Source organism: Triturus cristatus, chromosome 3_1, assembly GCF_964204655.1.
Source record: "Triturus cristatus chromosome 3_1, aTriCri1.1, whole genome shotgun sequence".
NCBI lineage: Eukaryota > Metazoa > Chordata > Amphibia > Caudata > Salamandridae > Triturus > Triturus cristatus.
Window position 1 is genome coordinate 436,083,087 of NC_140583.1, and position 17,007 is coordinate 436,100,093.

Sequence of the window (17,007 nt, forward strand, 5' to 3'; positions counted from 1 at the left end):
TTCTGTAAGGCAAATTAGTTGCCTTAAACAAGGAGACATTCATTTCATGTAGAGTGTTCTGATACATTCGGTTCAAGTTCTCGCTATATAAAAACTCCGAAAGGGAAAAAAAAACTCGCAATGTACATTTAACCTGGGGCTAATCTTCACGGCATCTCACTATTTCCTTTTGTTCCCCTTTGGGTTATTTGCTTACGTCAAAGCCTCAGGCACAATTCTAATGTATCTGTGATCATTAAATGTGTGTTTGTTCTGTGCTTTTCCACTTGGAGTGTCTGGATTGGAAAGCTTGGTAATTTATCAACTATGTTTCTCAATATTATACAGATACTACTTGTTTTTCCGGGTCCAGATTCTGTTTCAGTCGCAGATAGTGTTATGTGTCTTCAGAAATACATGAAGAGTGATATATGTTCAACGCAAGATGATGATTCTGCGGACGAGCCCTCCCCTAAGCACCGGAAGCACAACTTTCAAGATGTCAAAGGCCCGAATGAAAAAAAACAGAGTAGTTCGAATAAAGACAAGGAACAGATCAGTACGAGGACTAAGTTGAAGACAGTCATATTCATTGACAGCACGTGGAACCAGACAAATAAGATCATATCTGATGAACGACTACAAGGTAAAATGCAAATGACGTTGAACGTGTATGGTGCATAAATGCTGTCTAGTTGTTGGAATTTGCACTTTTGACTGTAGCTGCTTGTTAGATGTGACTTGACGGCGCAGCTATCACTAGACATTGTCATTAACCTAAAAAGGGCATTAAGAAGCACTACCAGGATAGGTTCTTTAGCAGGAGCGTAGCTTGGTCAGTAAGATGGGGGCAGCGGGGGGAGGGGGGGTCGAGCTACAGATTTCCCAACGATCACACTAGCATATAATGTTAAAATACATTATACGACAAGCAGGGCTCATGAGAGGGGCTTAAAGGGAGAGGAATGCAGATTGGTATGAGTACTAAGTGAGAGAAATGCAATATTTGGTAAAATAACAGTTTTAGGACATTTAAAAGAGGAGATGCGTGTGTGTGGTTTTTTTTTTGTCAGTGTGAAATCCGACAAGCACCTCACCATACCCGACTGAAAGCACCTGTATCCAACTATTCATAACAAAATTAATTTATTGGGGGCGCAAGGGGTTTAACACCCCAAACACCTCCCCTGATGCTAAACACCTGGTCTTTGGCTCCACCCACATGTTGGTAGCCAGGAGTACATGGTTTGCATGTTTGCCCTCCACTCAACTACGATCATTTTGTTTATTTATTCAGCTTCCTGATCCTGAGCTTTCAGGGGCACAAAGATTACATTGTAAGTTAACATGTTTTTAACGTGTTTTTCTCTAGCACCAGCAAAAAAGATACCTGTCATTAACTTTAGACTTCAGATTGCAATTTCACGTTTGAAAGCCCAGCGCTACACTAATCTAGCAGGATTTTTAGATCTTGCTAGACACTGTACAAAAAACAGCTTTCAGTGCCCTAACGAGAATGGGGCTCTCCCACATGTTGGTTCCTCGGAGTATAGGATTTATTTGGGCTGAATGTGTGGGCTTCCACTAAAAAGACTGCATGTATTGCACTTATTTGACTAGGGGCAGTTTACACTCAATACAGCTGGCCTGAGTTGCTATGGTGGCAACCCAATGATCATGGCTTGTTTATTATGAAATGTTATGATAAAGGCTTTGGATTTGACATATTTATTATGAAAGCATATGTTAAAGTCAGTAAGCACTTACGTGTTATTATACTATATTTAAGCATTAGATTGAAGTAGTTTGGTGCGTGTAATCTCACAGATTATTGAAGTAGGCGATGGTTCCGGTGTTGGTCACCTAGTGTAGCAAACGCTAGATATTTATTACACTGTGTTAGTCTATAGGCAGTTATTTTGTTACATGGAACCTCTCAGATTACTGTTGTAAACAAGGGTTTGGGTGACACACCTGAATACACGCTGGGTATAGATGATTTGCCCTATATTACTGATTATTTGGATCAGATTTTATATTTTATAAGACAACTCTGTTATTTTTTTGTGGTATACCTGCTGGTTGCCTTGCAGGAAGACTTAATCAAACAGTGACATCTGTCACTTTTTGCCAGATATTACACTGCGCCAAACTCTTAAACAAAACCCCAAGTTACAGAACAAGAGCAGCAAACTTATTTTGGTGAATTAAAACGCACAGCAACATTTAGGTTTGGTCATCCCTCAGAAGAGCATAGATTGCTGGAGATTGTTGTGAAGGAAATACAGTGTGGATAATTTAAATAGTGTCTTATTTGATGACTTGTTGATGAGACAATCCGACTTCCTTCCTCTTTTAACTTTGCGGGTGAATTATATTTACATTACTCCTCCAATGGTTTATCAAGCGTTGGAGTGATCGATTTGTTGTGTTGTTGTATGTGTGTATATATGGGATTTGTATAATACAAACCAACCTGATGGATTAATTACCTTTTCATGGCATGGCGGTGACCACATGCTTATAAAAGCGTGTGCTAGTGGTGGATCTGGAATCTCACAGAGCTTAGTTGATGAATACATTTTTGCCTTATCTCTTTTGTGTGTTAAGAATAAAAAACCTTTTTAATTTTTCTTCATTAGATGCCGTCTAAATCCCTTTCATTAGTTTAGGTGCACCTACTCTGTACTGCTTGCATGATTTTTTGTTATTTTATTTCATTTTAAATGCAGAACTGATCAATGGAGTAATATGGAAACCTTGAGCCAGAAATCCAGTTACATGGCTCTTACCTTGTAAATCAGAAATTAAAACCTGGAAGTGTGTTTGTTTATTTGTGGGTTTATATAATACAAACCAGACATCTGGAACACAGTGTCCTACAAAGTGTGTATTGATATGGCAGGAAATGCCTGATATCCGCTTTATGCAAATTCACTTAGTGTTTTTGTTGATAAACTGGAGCCCACCTTCATCCACTTCTATTCAGATAAAAAATATTTCAGTCATTAGTAATTTTACAATGGATCACTTCATTGGGTATTAGCATATCTCTTACCACATGAGACACATTTTGGAGGCAACTCTGTTGACATGTTTTGAATAAATTTGACCTGCATATTTGTTAACTTCCTTTGCTCTCCCTTTCAAGGAATATGTTAACTATCCACAGGTCATCACATTTTAAGTGCTTAGTTGCCAGTGGACTTCATCTGATACTGTAGATGACCTACAGGAGAAGGTCAATGGCATTTTAGTTGCCCGTGTTTGCTAATAATGCAACGCATGTGGCACACAAAATGCAGTTGGTGTGGTCCCATTCGCACAGCGCAAGAATGGGCAAGTGTGCTTCTCCATTATCAGCGAGGAAAGGTTGAATTTTCTTTCTCAAATTCTGTTGAGAAGAGAATATCGGCAGCATGCCTCTGACATTTCCACAAAGATGTGACTGAGAGGGTTCGAATATCTTGTTTCTGCCTAAAGATGAATGCCATCAACAAAGAATTGGATCAGCTACTTTTGTTTTAACAGTTTTTAATGATGTATAACCTCTGTGTCTAATACCTTCCCAAATTTGCATATGTAGCACAGTTCTCAGCTCCCTGTTCCAGTTACGCATTTATGCCAATATAGTAATGTCCAGAATTAATTGCTGAGTGACGAAGAACTAAAATAATCCTTAAATGATTTCCACCTAAAAAAAGGGCATTGCAAACAGGGTAAATTTTCTAATGACTGTGGCCAGTTAGACCCTTTTGGATGACCTGACGCTTTGCCGGTGATGTGAGGGCACCACCCCGTGTTTAGAGACCGTGCCTCCCTGGTAAGGATCTTTGAGGGGAGCCACCTTCTGCTTGCCTCACAGTGCTGCAGGTTTGCTGAGCAGGCTTCATGTTTTAAGTTCCCGCTTGGAATTTTTTTTTGATTAGCGAAATCACACTCCGAAAGCTGAACCCAACATTGGCACAGCTTTGTGAGTTCTGTCCGCCTCCACAATCGTTTTTTGCCTCTCTAGGACCAGTCTTCCACACTCTGCAATACTCATTGACTAAAGGTTTTACTGGTATACACCAGCTTCTCTAGTAAGCGCCAACTGCATGTGTGGAGATTAGATTGACTGACAACCACATGCATAGCTTTCTTGTGGGTGAAGTAATACATGAGTCAGGCACAGAGTTGGTATGACCACCAAATTCTTTTAACGTACAACCAGGCCTCTTAAATGATTGCTTAGTTCTCTTACTATTTGTAAATCACAAACAAATAACCATAAAACAGGTTAATTGCACTAAACCGACCTGAACAATGCATTTGCAAAGAGACAAATATAAAAGCCTATGAAATATCATGCAAACATCTAAAGTTAGAGTCACAAACTAAGCCCACACACAGTTAATTCATCCATTTTTGGCTAAAATATTTGTATCCATGTGTTTAATCCATTAACTGCCAAGGCTTTTCCACCCCATGCTGAGCCTAGTTTTTTGCTTTTTTGGGCTACTCTTATGATGCCGGAAAGCTAAAAAGTTCTGAAAAAAGCCAAAATTCTATATTTTGCAAGAAGTGATTTGAGTAGATCTTTGCTCTCTCCCAGGGTCACCCTCAAATATTTTGCCTTCACACCTCCTGTTTTGAATTCATTTTTGTTGGCATTAGTACTATGTGCACTTTACCGCTGCTAAGCAGTGCTAATGTCATCACTCCCTAAAGCATGGATCAATTGAACATATAATTTACTTGTAATTCCCTAGTAAAGTGGTACTACATGTAATTAGGACCAGCTGCACATTACTATATGTCTCAGGCCTGCCACTGCAAACTGTAGTGCTGTTTAAAAACTGCCAATTCAACCTGGTAAAATAAACCTTTTGCCAGGTCTAAACCTTCCTTTTTAATACATTGTAACCCCTAAGGTAGGTATGCTCTAAAGGCCCATAGGACAGGGTGCATTGTATTTTAAAAGCTGTACATGTTCTAGTAGTGAAAATAGTCTACATTTGTATTTCATTACCATAAGGCCAATCTAACTCATTGGGCAACAATGGATTACCTTATTATATTTAATAAATGCTAACTTTTGATTAGGAGCAGGTAGTGTAAATGTTCCTGAAATATACTTATACGGCAGCAGAATGCAACCACTCACCACCCGTTCCTTGCTGCAGCAGTTGCAAGTGAAGCACACAACAAATTGATCAAAGCAAGAGGGGAGGGTGTTCGCAATTAAACAAAGGAGAGTAGATCTTATCAAGAATCATGTTTTGATTAGTTAACAGCTCTTCTGTTGTTGACATGGACCATGTGCTTTTAGTCAAGAGGTTCTTCTACCTGAATTGCTGACCCAAGATTGTCGACAGTGAAGGCTGAACTTTAAACTCACCCGATGTGTAATTGTTGAAGGGGTTTTGGGGGAATTTGTTGACCAAAACTATCAAACTTGTCCTTCCAAGCTCAATCTGATCCTAAGTTATCCATTAGTCATTGCCTTAGATCAAGGGAGTTAGGATTCTCCTGAAGTAAAGGCCTGATTTGATTGTGGGGGGCAGACAGTCTGTTGTTCCGCCACATTTATAAATAAGCACCAAGCAGGCAGTCATGTATAATGCATTGGCAGGAACTGCCGTTACAGTGGTTTCTGCCAATGCTGTTTGATGCAGGGCTGCGTCATGCTGGCGCAGCTCAACCATGGGAAGCCACTGAAGGAGGCATAGGGCTTGTTGGGCAGATTGACATGTCGGTATGTTGAACAGCATCTGAGCAGCAGAGTTCTGTACTACCTGCAATTTCTTTATTGTGGCTTTGGGTGCTCCCAAATAAAGTGAATTTGCTGTAGCCGAGATGAGAGAATTATCAGCCTGTTTTAATTTAAAGGAAGAAGGGGGAGAATTACCCACAGCATAGTCATCATGCTGTAACAAATGGCGGTGAGGTTTACATCTTGGGAGTCAAATTTAAGAGATTTATCCAGCCACATTCTTAGGCTCTTTAGTTCTGCTCTTGGAGCCGTAGTGGGGGTGAACCTAGGCAGCTTGGGCAGCCACATTCAAGGATGGGTTGGGATTGTTGCCCAAGATGGTAAGCTCCGTTTTGTCCCCGTTTAATTTGAGACAGGTGCTCTTCATCCACTTGGCAACCATCTCTAAACAGGGGCCTAATGAGGGTGATGAGGAACTGTGATTCTGGGAAAGAAAAATGATCGGTTGTATATTGTCCGCATTAGATATCATTGAAATCCCAAAGGGGGAGGGAGACCATGTCAGAGGTCAGGAGGCCAATGTACAGTTTTCCCTCAAAGATCTGAAAGGAGCTGTCTTCCAAGAAAGACTTGAGCCAAGCTAAAGCAGTTCCGCCAATTCCAGCAATTTGTAATCTGTTGACAAGGATATAACTTTGAACTCTGAACTGAAATATCACTATTGTTGGACCTGACATTCTTGGCGTGGTTTTCCCCTAACTTTTTGCCTTCCATCCCTCTGTATTTGCGGACTTTGTTTTTGCCGATAACCAGTGCTAAATTGCTCCCTCCTTTCAACATGGTAACATTGGTTTACACCCAGTTAATTCGTTTTATTTAATTAATGTAAAGTGACTACTAAAATGGTACTGCATGTATCCCAGGCCTATAAATTAAATTCTGCTTGTGAGACTGCAGCACTAATTGTGCCACCCACCTAAGTAGCCTTCAAAACAGGTCTTAGGCCTGTCATTACAACCTGTGTGTGTTCCACCATAACCAAGATTTTGGTGGCTGCTTTATTTATTTATTTATGTATTTGTAGAGCGCAACATTCATCCTGACGGATATCACAGCGCTATCTTGCGGAACACGTGGTAGGTTATGTTGGGTGCCTACAGCTGCTCGCACTTACGTTGTAGGAAAAAAAATCTTTTTTTTTTGGTTTTTTCTGAGCGTTACATAGTTCTTAGTAAGACGCAGATCCTGAGGTAATTCGTTCCAGTGTTGAGCCGCCAGGTATGAAAACTATTGGTCTCCAGTTTTTACTTTCTTTATACGCCTGGGCCTGGCTAGTGCTTGGTGTCGTGATCTTAGGCACCACGTGGGGACATAGAATTTGATTTTATTCTGGAGAATTATAGGCCCAAGATTGTGCAATGCTTTATGCGCATGACTCAGCAGCTTGAATCTTGCTCTTTGGCGCATAGGTGGCCAGTGGAGCTGTTTCATGCACGCAAACTCTGAACTAAATCTGCTTTTGTTACACACAAGCTTAGCAGCCGCATTTTGCAGCACTTGTAAGCGTGAGTAAAGGTAGTCTGCCATGCCCACATACAGTGCATTACCATAATCTAATCTGCTAATGAGTAATGCCTGTGTAAGCGTCCTTCTACATTCTAGAGGGATCCACGGAAAAAGCCTTCTTAGGAGTTTTAAAATCGCAAAACCTCTTCCACACAGAACCCGCACATGATCCTGCATGGACAGGGTGTTGTCGATGGTTATACCAGGTTTTTTGCGCATTGTTTAGGCGCTGGGGCATCTCCCAAGGATTGTGGCCACCAAGTGGCATCCCAGATTAAGTGAGCTCCTACGAAAAGCAATATTTCCGATTTACCTGCGTTTAACTTAAGGCAGTGTTTGGACATCCATGTTGCCATCTCTGAGAGGCAGGTATTTAACTCCACCCTGGTGTCCTCATGCCTTTCTTCAATGGTTATCATCAGCTGTGTGTCATCCGCATAGGAGCAGATGCTGAAGCCCCATTTCCTACTTATCAATGCTATAGATTACACATAGGCATTAAAACGTGTTGGGCTCAGGGAGGCTCCTTGGGGAACACCACAGCTGATGTTTTTTGGTTTCGAGGAGAACTGGCCCATTTGTACCATCTGAGTTCTGTTCCTCAGAAAAGAATTCAGCCACTGAAGAGCTTTGGCGTAGATACCCTTTTCATAGAGAATTTCCAACAGGAGATTGTGTGAGACCATGTCGAACGCCGCCGACAGGTCCAATAAGATCAGGGAAACAGCCTTTTCTTGATCAGTCAGTGATTCTATGTCGTCTAGGACGGCTAGAAGAGTGGCCTCTGTGCTGTTAGTGGCTCTAAAGCCAGTCTGAGAACGGTCCAGTAGTTTGTTAACCTCCAGATAATTGGTCAGTTGTCTGTTCACCAGCTTTTCCAAGACCTTAGACAGGTATGGGAGCTGAGAAATGGGCTGATAGTTCTCTGGGTTATGAACATTTGTTCCAACCTCCTTCAGCAGAGGAGTCACTACAGCCTGTTTCCATACTGCTGGAAATACTTCTGTATCCAGTGATCTGTTAAGAAGGTGAGTGACATAAGGGCATATTGTCGATGTGATCTGGGAGAATATAAAGTGGGGGCATGGGTTGAGGGGGGATCCTGATTTTACTTCCAACAATTGGCTCTCTCGACCTCTAGTTCTGCAAGAGGGGTGAAGTTGCCCATCCGTATTGCAACCGCTGGATGTGGAGGTAAGTGTTCCCAGTTGGTTACGGCTGATGAAGAGTTAGTGTCAAATGAGGAGTAAATTTTGCTGATCTTATCAGCGAAAAATTGCTGATCTTTTCACAGTTTTCCTCTGAAGGAGTCAAGATTTGAGACAGGCTGGCTGGTTTGCAGAGCTCCACTACTCTAAATAATTATTGTGCCGAGTTACAATTCTCTTTTATCCGTGTTGCAAAATAAGTCGTCTTTGCTTTCTTGATGGCCTTATTATAGATCCTTAATTCAGCCCTATTTCTTGTTCTATCTGTTTCCTGTTTAGACAGCCTCCAGGAGTGTTCTAATGATTTACACTTCCTTTTCAGTATCTTGAGATCCTGTGAGTACCACTTCTCGGATAGAGGCTTGTTTGTAAGTTTAGGTTTAAGTTTGGGGGCAAAGGTATCTAGGGTACTGGTGATCTCAGCTTCAAGTTTTATTGCTTCCACATTAGCTGGGAGAGTATCTTGGGTGGTTGAGTTATCTGGGGAAAAATGGGCCTGGAACCGGTCCTGAGTGACCAGTCTCCAGGCTCTGTTTGCCACTCGTACAGTCTTGAGGGGTTTTGTTGCATTCACCGGCAGGTTGTGTGTAGAGGATATGAGTGAGTGGTCTGTCCAAGATACAGGAGTAATCTCCTGTATGCTTGTTGACTCTATGTTAGAAAATATAAGGTCTAGAGTATGCCCGGCACTATGTGTGGGGCTCTTTGGATTAAGTCCTCCCTAGGGTTAAATCTGGTCATCGAGTGGAACCTAACAAAAAACCTTGGTATTCCCAGAAACTTGGGCAGCTCAAACAAGTGTGTAAACAATATGAAAGGAAATGGAGGAAAGATTTTACAGATAGTAGCAAACTCAATTATAGAGCAGCACTTAAACTTTTTAAAATTGAAATAAAAGCCGCTCAAATAAGTTTTTATCATGAAAAGATTGTCTCCTCGTCTAACTCCCCTCGGGAAATTTTTAAAATTGCAAAAACTCTTACTATACCTCCAAGCACCCCCATGGACCCGGATAGTGCCCAACGGCGATGTGATGAAATAGCGAATTTCTTCTCTATCAAAGTCCATAGTATTTACAGGACCTTTTCACAAACTAATTCTGTTACTGATCTCCACCCCCCCCTGTAAACAGTAAGCCATGCTGGAAGAATTCCCCCACTTGACTCTAACCTTACTGCAGGGACTGCTTGGACAACTACAATCTGGCTCTCCTGTTGATCCTGCCACCCCGGCCATCCTAAATCTGGTTTCAGAAATAGTCTCTCCAGTCATTCAGGACGTGATAAACATTTCCTTTATAACGGGGCAGGTTCCCCCTTTATGGAAACAGGCAAGAGTCAAAGCTATTTTGAAAAAGGCAAATCTTGACCCTGAGTAATGGGCTAATTACCGGCCCATCTCCTTGCTGCCTGGAATAAGCAAAAGTACGTTAACTCCATATTGGCAGCTTTTCTGGAGGAAAACAATTGTCTCCATCCCACTCAGACAGGTTTTAGGTGCCAACAGGGTACGGAGACTGCTCTACTTACTGTGATTGAAGAGTCTAGAAAAATCTTGGACAATGGAGGCTGCGCTGCTCTCATCTTGTTAGATCTCAGCGCAGCCTTTGATACCGATAACCACCAATTTATGGTCCAAAGACTCAGTGAGGTGGGGGTGACAGGAATCGCCCTGAAATGGCAACAGTCCTTTCTTGAAGATAGATTTTTTTTCCGTTTACGAGGAAGATGCTTCATCAGAGCAGATCACTTTGCAGTGTGGAGTCCCCCAGGGATCTTCTTTAAGTCCCACCATGTTTAACATCTACATGAGATCTCTGGCAGATGTGGTGCTTCCTTGGGTGATCCACATTGTCACCTACGCGGATGATACCCAGTTGGTGGTCTCCCTCAGTCAGCAAGATAAATCTGCGCTTGGTTTAACATCATGCCTTGTGAAGGTATCTGAATGGATGAATGAGTCATTCCTAAAGCTGAATGGAGCAAAGACAGAACTTATGCTCCTGGGCCATTCTGCCCCCGTGAATATAGATCTCTTGTGGCCCAGTTGCTTAGGTTCCGCTCCTGTACCCAAGAAACAAATTAAGAGCTTGGGAATTTGGTTTGACTGCAATTTGGATTTTAAAATACAGGCTCGTAAAGTCGCAGCAAATTGCTATGGACTTCTGGGCATGTTTAGGAAGATTCTCCCCCTTCTTCCTTTTGATGCCAGACGTATATTGGTCCAGGCACTTATAGTATCTCACCTCGACTATGCGAATGCAGTCTATTTAGGTGCTCCATTAGGAACCACTAAGATACTGCAAATTGTTCAGAATTGTGCAGCCCGCCTTCTAATGAATATCCCCAATTGTGTTTCAGCCAGACCTGCCCTTGGTTTGTTGCACTGGCTTCCTATCCAGGAAAGAACTAGGTTTAAGGCTATATGTATTGTTCATGAATCGATTTCCGGAAAGGGTCCTCCGCTGTTTCAGTCAATGCTGCAATTATACTGCCCCAACAGAACTCTGAGATCCAATAACAAACGACTACTCGCAGTTCCTATGATCAAGCAGTCACGTACTGGAGGTCGGCGGTTTTCTTATAATGCAGCCAAGTTTTGGAACCAGCTTCCAGAATATCTACGACGGGAATTTAGCTACCTTAAATTTAGGAAGCAGCTTTATATCTTCCTCTTTCCATGATCAGTTTATGTTTACAAGGTGTCACGATAAGCGCTGGGATGCCCTTGGGTAGCCATGCGCTATAAAAGTGTATATTCAATTCAATTCAATTTGACCCATTGCTTGAGCTGAAGAATCTGCATACCTCTTTCGAGGTGTCTTGCTGCGGTACTATATACTTCTTCAAAATGTACGTTAAAATCTCCTATGACTAGGTAGTGTTTATATTTCAGGCAAAAAGGGAAAAGTTGAGTAAAATGTTTAGCACTCAGCACGGTTTGGTGGCCTGGAGGGTTATAGATTACTGCTCCCCCGAGCAAATTGTGGCCTTTACTAGATACCTGAAACGTTAATACTACGTGCTCTTCTAATGGTACCACTTCAGGGTGGAGACAGGCGAGGTGGTCTTTGAGCAAGCTAGCCAGCCCACCTCCTCTCTGTCCCTGCATATCTTGTTTCAGTATTTTGTATTTGGGGTGCAGGGTGTTGGCGATATCGGGGAGGTTCTTATCCCCCAACCATGTCTCAGTTATGAAAACTAGGTCGGGATTTCTCTTGTTTAAGGTGTCCTAGATATCGAAAGTATGTCTAGGTATCGACCTGGCATTGAAATATAAGCATCTGAGTGTGTGCTGATCGTCTGTCTCTGTGTGGAAGCGGTCAGAAGACGTTAAACTATGCCTCTTACAACCACGGCAGGAAAATGGGCCCTCGGTGTTTCCTGGGTAGGCTTTCATGCACAGTGTTTTATTATGACTCAGATTCAGGGATATCGCTAACAAAGACTCCCTTGAAAAGTGTTTTGTAGTACTTGTGGCTGTCAGTGCAGGGTTGGGGGGAGCAGAGGTCATGGCCCCTGGTCCCGTTTGGGCGCGGACGGGCGCAGACGGGCTTGCCTTAGGCGCACCGGCGTTGTGCCCGCTGCGCGCGTCCGCTGCTTGAACGCTGACACATCGGCTCTATGTAGGGGGAAGCGCGGGAGAGTGCCTCCACCCCCTCCTGGACCGGAAGTGCTTCACCGTAGTCCCTGATGCTGCCTGCCCCGCCCTCCACACGATCTGCACACAGCCATGATGGACCGGGGCGGGGAAACCGTGTGCAGCCTGCTGGTATTGAGTAAGTGGTACAAAAGGGGGTGGTGATGGACGGAGCATCAGAACCAATCAAACACTCACACCCAGTCAACAGATCTGGGTTTGATCCATCACCGTTCTTTAGCCCACTCTGCCACCCCAGTTTAGACATGGCCATATGCAAATCAGTCTGACCCTGTGCCTCATGAGAACAGTCCAGCCCGAATTGCCAAGCATGCCTTCCCTGGACCGGAAACAAGCTTCCTAGGACCGGTTTCTGGCATTTCAGCCGTCTTCAGCCAGGCTTCCTTAAATCCAGTGGCAAAGTGAGCAAGGGACTCACGTCTGAGCATACCCTGCCAAATTATGGCAAACAAAGCGGTACAAAAGGGGGTGGTGATGGACGGAGCATCAGAACCAAACACTCACACCCAGTCAACAGATCTGGGTTTGATCCATCACCGTTCTTTAGCCCACTCTGCCACCCCAGTTCAGACATGGCCATATGCAGATCAGTCTGACCCTGTGCCTCATGGGAACAGTCCAGCCCGAACTGCCAAGCCATGCCTTCCCTGGACCGGAAACAAGCTTTCTAGGACCGGTTTCTGGCATTTCAGCCGTCTTCAGCCAGGCTTGCTTGAATCCAGTGGCAAAGTGAGCAAGGCACTCCTGTCTGAGCATACCCTGCCAAATAATGGCGAACAAAGCGGTACAGGCTCGGTTCGGGCTGGACTGTTCCCATGAGGCACAGGGTCAAGACTGATTTGCATATGGCTGGGTTCAAACTGGAATGGCATGGTGAGCAAAAAAACGATGGATTCACCCCAGATCTCTGTACTGGGGTGAATGTATGACATTGTTCTGCATTCTGTCCATCAACTGTTGCTTTTGGTATTGAGTAAGTGAGCACAAATGAAATAAGCTTTAAAAATGATTTTTAGGTGTTAAAATAGTGCGAATAATTAAAGAGACGATTAGTTAAAAACAATTCAATTCAGTCCTTAAAATGCAGCGCTAACAGTGTAATACGGCCTGGCAGCTTTTCCAGGTTCTGAAAGGCTGCTTGAGTAAAGTTACACCACCACCCCTCCCATTTAACCAGTATCCAAATTTCCGACAGCTATTGTTATTTAAGTTTGTAATGTAATTCTATCGAAACCCCACTGAATGAAAAAAAGTGCCCAAAATAATTTTGTGGTAAGCTCAGCTTGTCTTAAAGCTAGATGGCTTAAAAGCATAATACTTGTTAAAATAATGCAGAGTAAGTCACAAACGGCTTTTTTCTGAGAGATCTCAAATGTAAACATTACTGCTGTACACAGGTTGAGGAACTTGCATATTGCTGGCATTTCTATGTTTGGAAAACTTTTTTAAAGAGTCAGTTTATGGAAACGTGGTGCTACAAGAACATTCACAGGTTCCAGTTTGACTTTTAATTTCCAGCTGACACATCTTTTATTGAGGGAAGCTCTGTTAGTGCCAAGAGTCTGTAGCTCTGGCATCATCATATCTAAAGGTATTCCAGTTTCTGTTGGAATGCGGCTAGGTTCCCCCTCAGAGAGTTAACGGTGAAAAAACAAGCATTTGCAATGCAATAGGACTCGCATTTATACGAGACCTATTGCATTGCATCACGGACAACGGGGGAAGCACGGACAACGGGAGTGCGGGTAGATTGAGAAGGGGCGGGAAGGCGCAAAGTAGTGCTCATAGTCTAAATAACGTTACACGTATCGTACCGTGTAACACTGTCAGTAAAGGGGCCAGTAGCCATTGGAGGGTACAAATGAGATCAATCAGTGAAGTGGGTGTGCAGTGCCTGAGGGGGGAGAGAGAGAAAAAAGGGGGGAATGTTCAGGTCTCTTATAGAATGCCCTCACACACTCCGAAGGTAGTCAGGCTTCATCATTGGGCTGTGCTCCTTGTCGGCCGGCGCTGCAATGCCCGACGGGCACCCGCGAAGGGCCTCTTTTTCGGAGATCTTTTAAGAGACAGCCGTTGGGTGCGTGAGGGTATGTGATCAAGGTAGTGATTTGAGAGTGCAAGGTGAGTTAAAATAGGTTCTAGTATTGCCCTTGTGGAACAAATTTTATTCTGGGGTTGTACTGACCTAACTAAAATATGTGCGCCCTGTCAGGAGCCAATGATCCCACAGGGTCTAAATAGTGTGAGTGGTCGACATGTTTCTTGCCTTCTGCCCCTAATGGGTCAATCCGCAAGTTCAGGACTGGTGTATTGTATTTTTTTTTAAAAGGGGGAAGGAATATAGCTTTCCCAACGCTAACACTACCGCAAAGCCTGTGCTGAGTATTCCCCCCTTTTTCTCTCTCTCCCCCCTCAGGAACTGCACACCAACTTCACTGATTGACCTTTTAGGAGCATTGTACAGGACCTATTGATTAAAGCTCCTGGTTCCTTCTTTTTAATTAACAGGGTACAAATGAGGACATGGCCGTAATAAGGAGGGACTAACAAGCCTCATAATCAATCAGACTGCAGCAATTACGAAAGACAATGACATGAGCCAATTAAAAACATGGATGGAGAGTAGGTGGTGCTTCCACATAGCGTCCACTCCATACTCCATTACTGCATGCCTTGCAAAGTGAGCAGCGTATGCGCGCCGCCGCTATAGGCTCAACCTAAATAGCTGTTTATGGAGATAAAAAATAGATCCCATTCTAATCTGTCAGCAACTGTTCTGTAGTCTTAGTTGTATAACTGTTGCTGGATTTTATAGGCATGGTTCCTAGTTTCATTAAGGTTAATTGTTTATTTTGACTACAACAGCTAAACTCCTATCTGGAATTTGAAGTAAGGTTAATACGTTTTTTGCTGTGATTGTATGGGCCTGATTTAGAGTGCAGTAAAAAGGGTCCTCCTTCGATACTGAAGGTCCGCCTGCCTCATTCAGAGCTGAGCGATACTTCAGTATGTCTCTGCCTCTGACATACGTCTACTGCCAAAGGCCTGACGAAGGAAGGGCTGTCAGACGTTTTGCGATTTGTCTTAGCAAGTTTTTACTATAGCCTAAGAGCCCGACCTAGCAGGCTCCACAGGCCATTAAAGATCCGCTCCAGCCTTTAACAAGGGAGGCCCGCTAGGAGGGCTCTAAGGCTTTTAGAACATTGGAAGAAATACTATGTGTATATCATTGAAATTTCTTTTTTCTCATTATTGGGTTGAAATTTCATTACATTATTCTTGAAAAATACTTTATGCTTTTAACTCATTCCACTTAAAATCAGGGGAAAATATCTGCAGAATACAAATAATTTCAAATAAACACCTAATACATTCTTTGGAAAGTGGTGAATTCACCTTACTTTGCCAGTGGACATAACACCATCACTGACATATCCATTCAGTCTTCCAAATGAGTCACACACTTTACCAAGGAATTTGAGTTCAAACTCCTAGTGAGTGCGAATAACTGTGCAGTGGTCAAGTTTCCTTCTTTTGGGGATGGCAAACAATTGAAGTTTTTTCTAGACGAGGTTACCTTGGCAGTGAGATGGTGCCCCAGTAATAAAGACCCGGGACCGGATGGGGTCCCCATTGACCTTTTTAATTACAACTTGGACCTGTGGACTACACTTTTAGTTAATGTCCTTAACAGTGCTATTGTCTGTGGCCCTCCCAATTCTTGATCAAATGCAGTTATAGCCCCGATTTATTTTAAAAAAGGGACAGAGGGTATCCTGGTTGAAACTGCCCAATATTACTTATTGACTCTATGAGGAAAGTGATGGGCAGGATTTTGCTCGACTGCCTTGCGAGCTGGGCAGTGGCGAAGGGTATTTTAACACCGGTTCAATATGGGTTCAGACGTGGGCTGGGGACCATAGATGAGTGTATCAATCTTCACCTCTTGATTATTAGGTATGTCCAGGTCAAGAAAGGGTGCTTATACCTCGCATTCATGGTCCTATATCCAACTTTTGCCAACGTCGACAGGGGTTGACTCTGGACAACAATGTTGACTATGGGCACTGAACCAAGGATAGTACATATCTTATCCAAACTACATGAGGATGTATTGGACAGTGTGAGATACGGGCCCAAAAGAGAAGGCACACCCCCCCATTAAGATCAGGCAAGGCATAAGGCAAGGTTGCGTACCTGCCCCATTCTTGTTTATATCAATGACCGGGAGACCTATCTGTTAGAGGTAGAGGCTGATTCCCCTAGGGCTGGTACAAGAGACTTGCCAGTTCTTATGCATGCCGACAACCGTGTACTCTTGTCCAGAACCGGAGTTGGATTACAGAGACTGCTGGACAGATTCATAGAGTACATGGATAGTTTGGGTCTACAAACAAACAAGTCCACATCCTATACTATGATATGTGGCCGACCCAAGAGCAAGGCGAGAGTGTTTCAAATCAGCGGCACCAAATTAAAGACAGTAGCGACCTGCAATTATCTACGAATCACCTTTGAGAATACATCATAATAGTGAGATGTGCACATTTTGAGCAAAACAGGGCAGCCATTTTTACGTTCGCAAAGCAACTAGGATCTACCCATCTTGAGGCAGTACTTGACATATATAAAGCCAGATGTATCTCGGCTGCCTCATATAGTGCAGAAATCTGGGGTCCCTGCGATCAGACACCACTACTGCTTTGCGAAAATAGCTTCCTACGCAAACTCCTACGTCTGAGTGTACCTGCCATTGTATGTCACAATTAACTAGGCCTAAAACACCTGTGAGGACCCCATCAAGATAGTTCCAACACTATTATGGATATCTGTAAGAAACTGGCTCTATATATACTGTACCAAAGTGAGGTACAGTGTGTATAGAGTCCAAGAGTCTCC

General features: G+C 43.2%; 1 protein-coding gene across 1 annotated transcript in view; it reads left to right on the forward strand.

Annotated features, from left to right (window-relative positions):
- Positions 1-17,007, forward strand: part of DTWD1 (DTW motif tRNA-uridine aminocarboxypropyltransferase 1) — a 181,418-nt gene that overhangs the window by 122,662 nt on the left and 41,749 nt on the right. Inside the window, exon 4 of the mRNA XM_085644228.1 lies at positions 328-625. Coding sequence (XP_085500354.1) covers positions 328-625 — 298 coding nt within the window. The remainder of the gene's footprint in view (positions 1-327; positions 626-17,007) is intronic.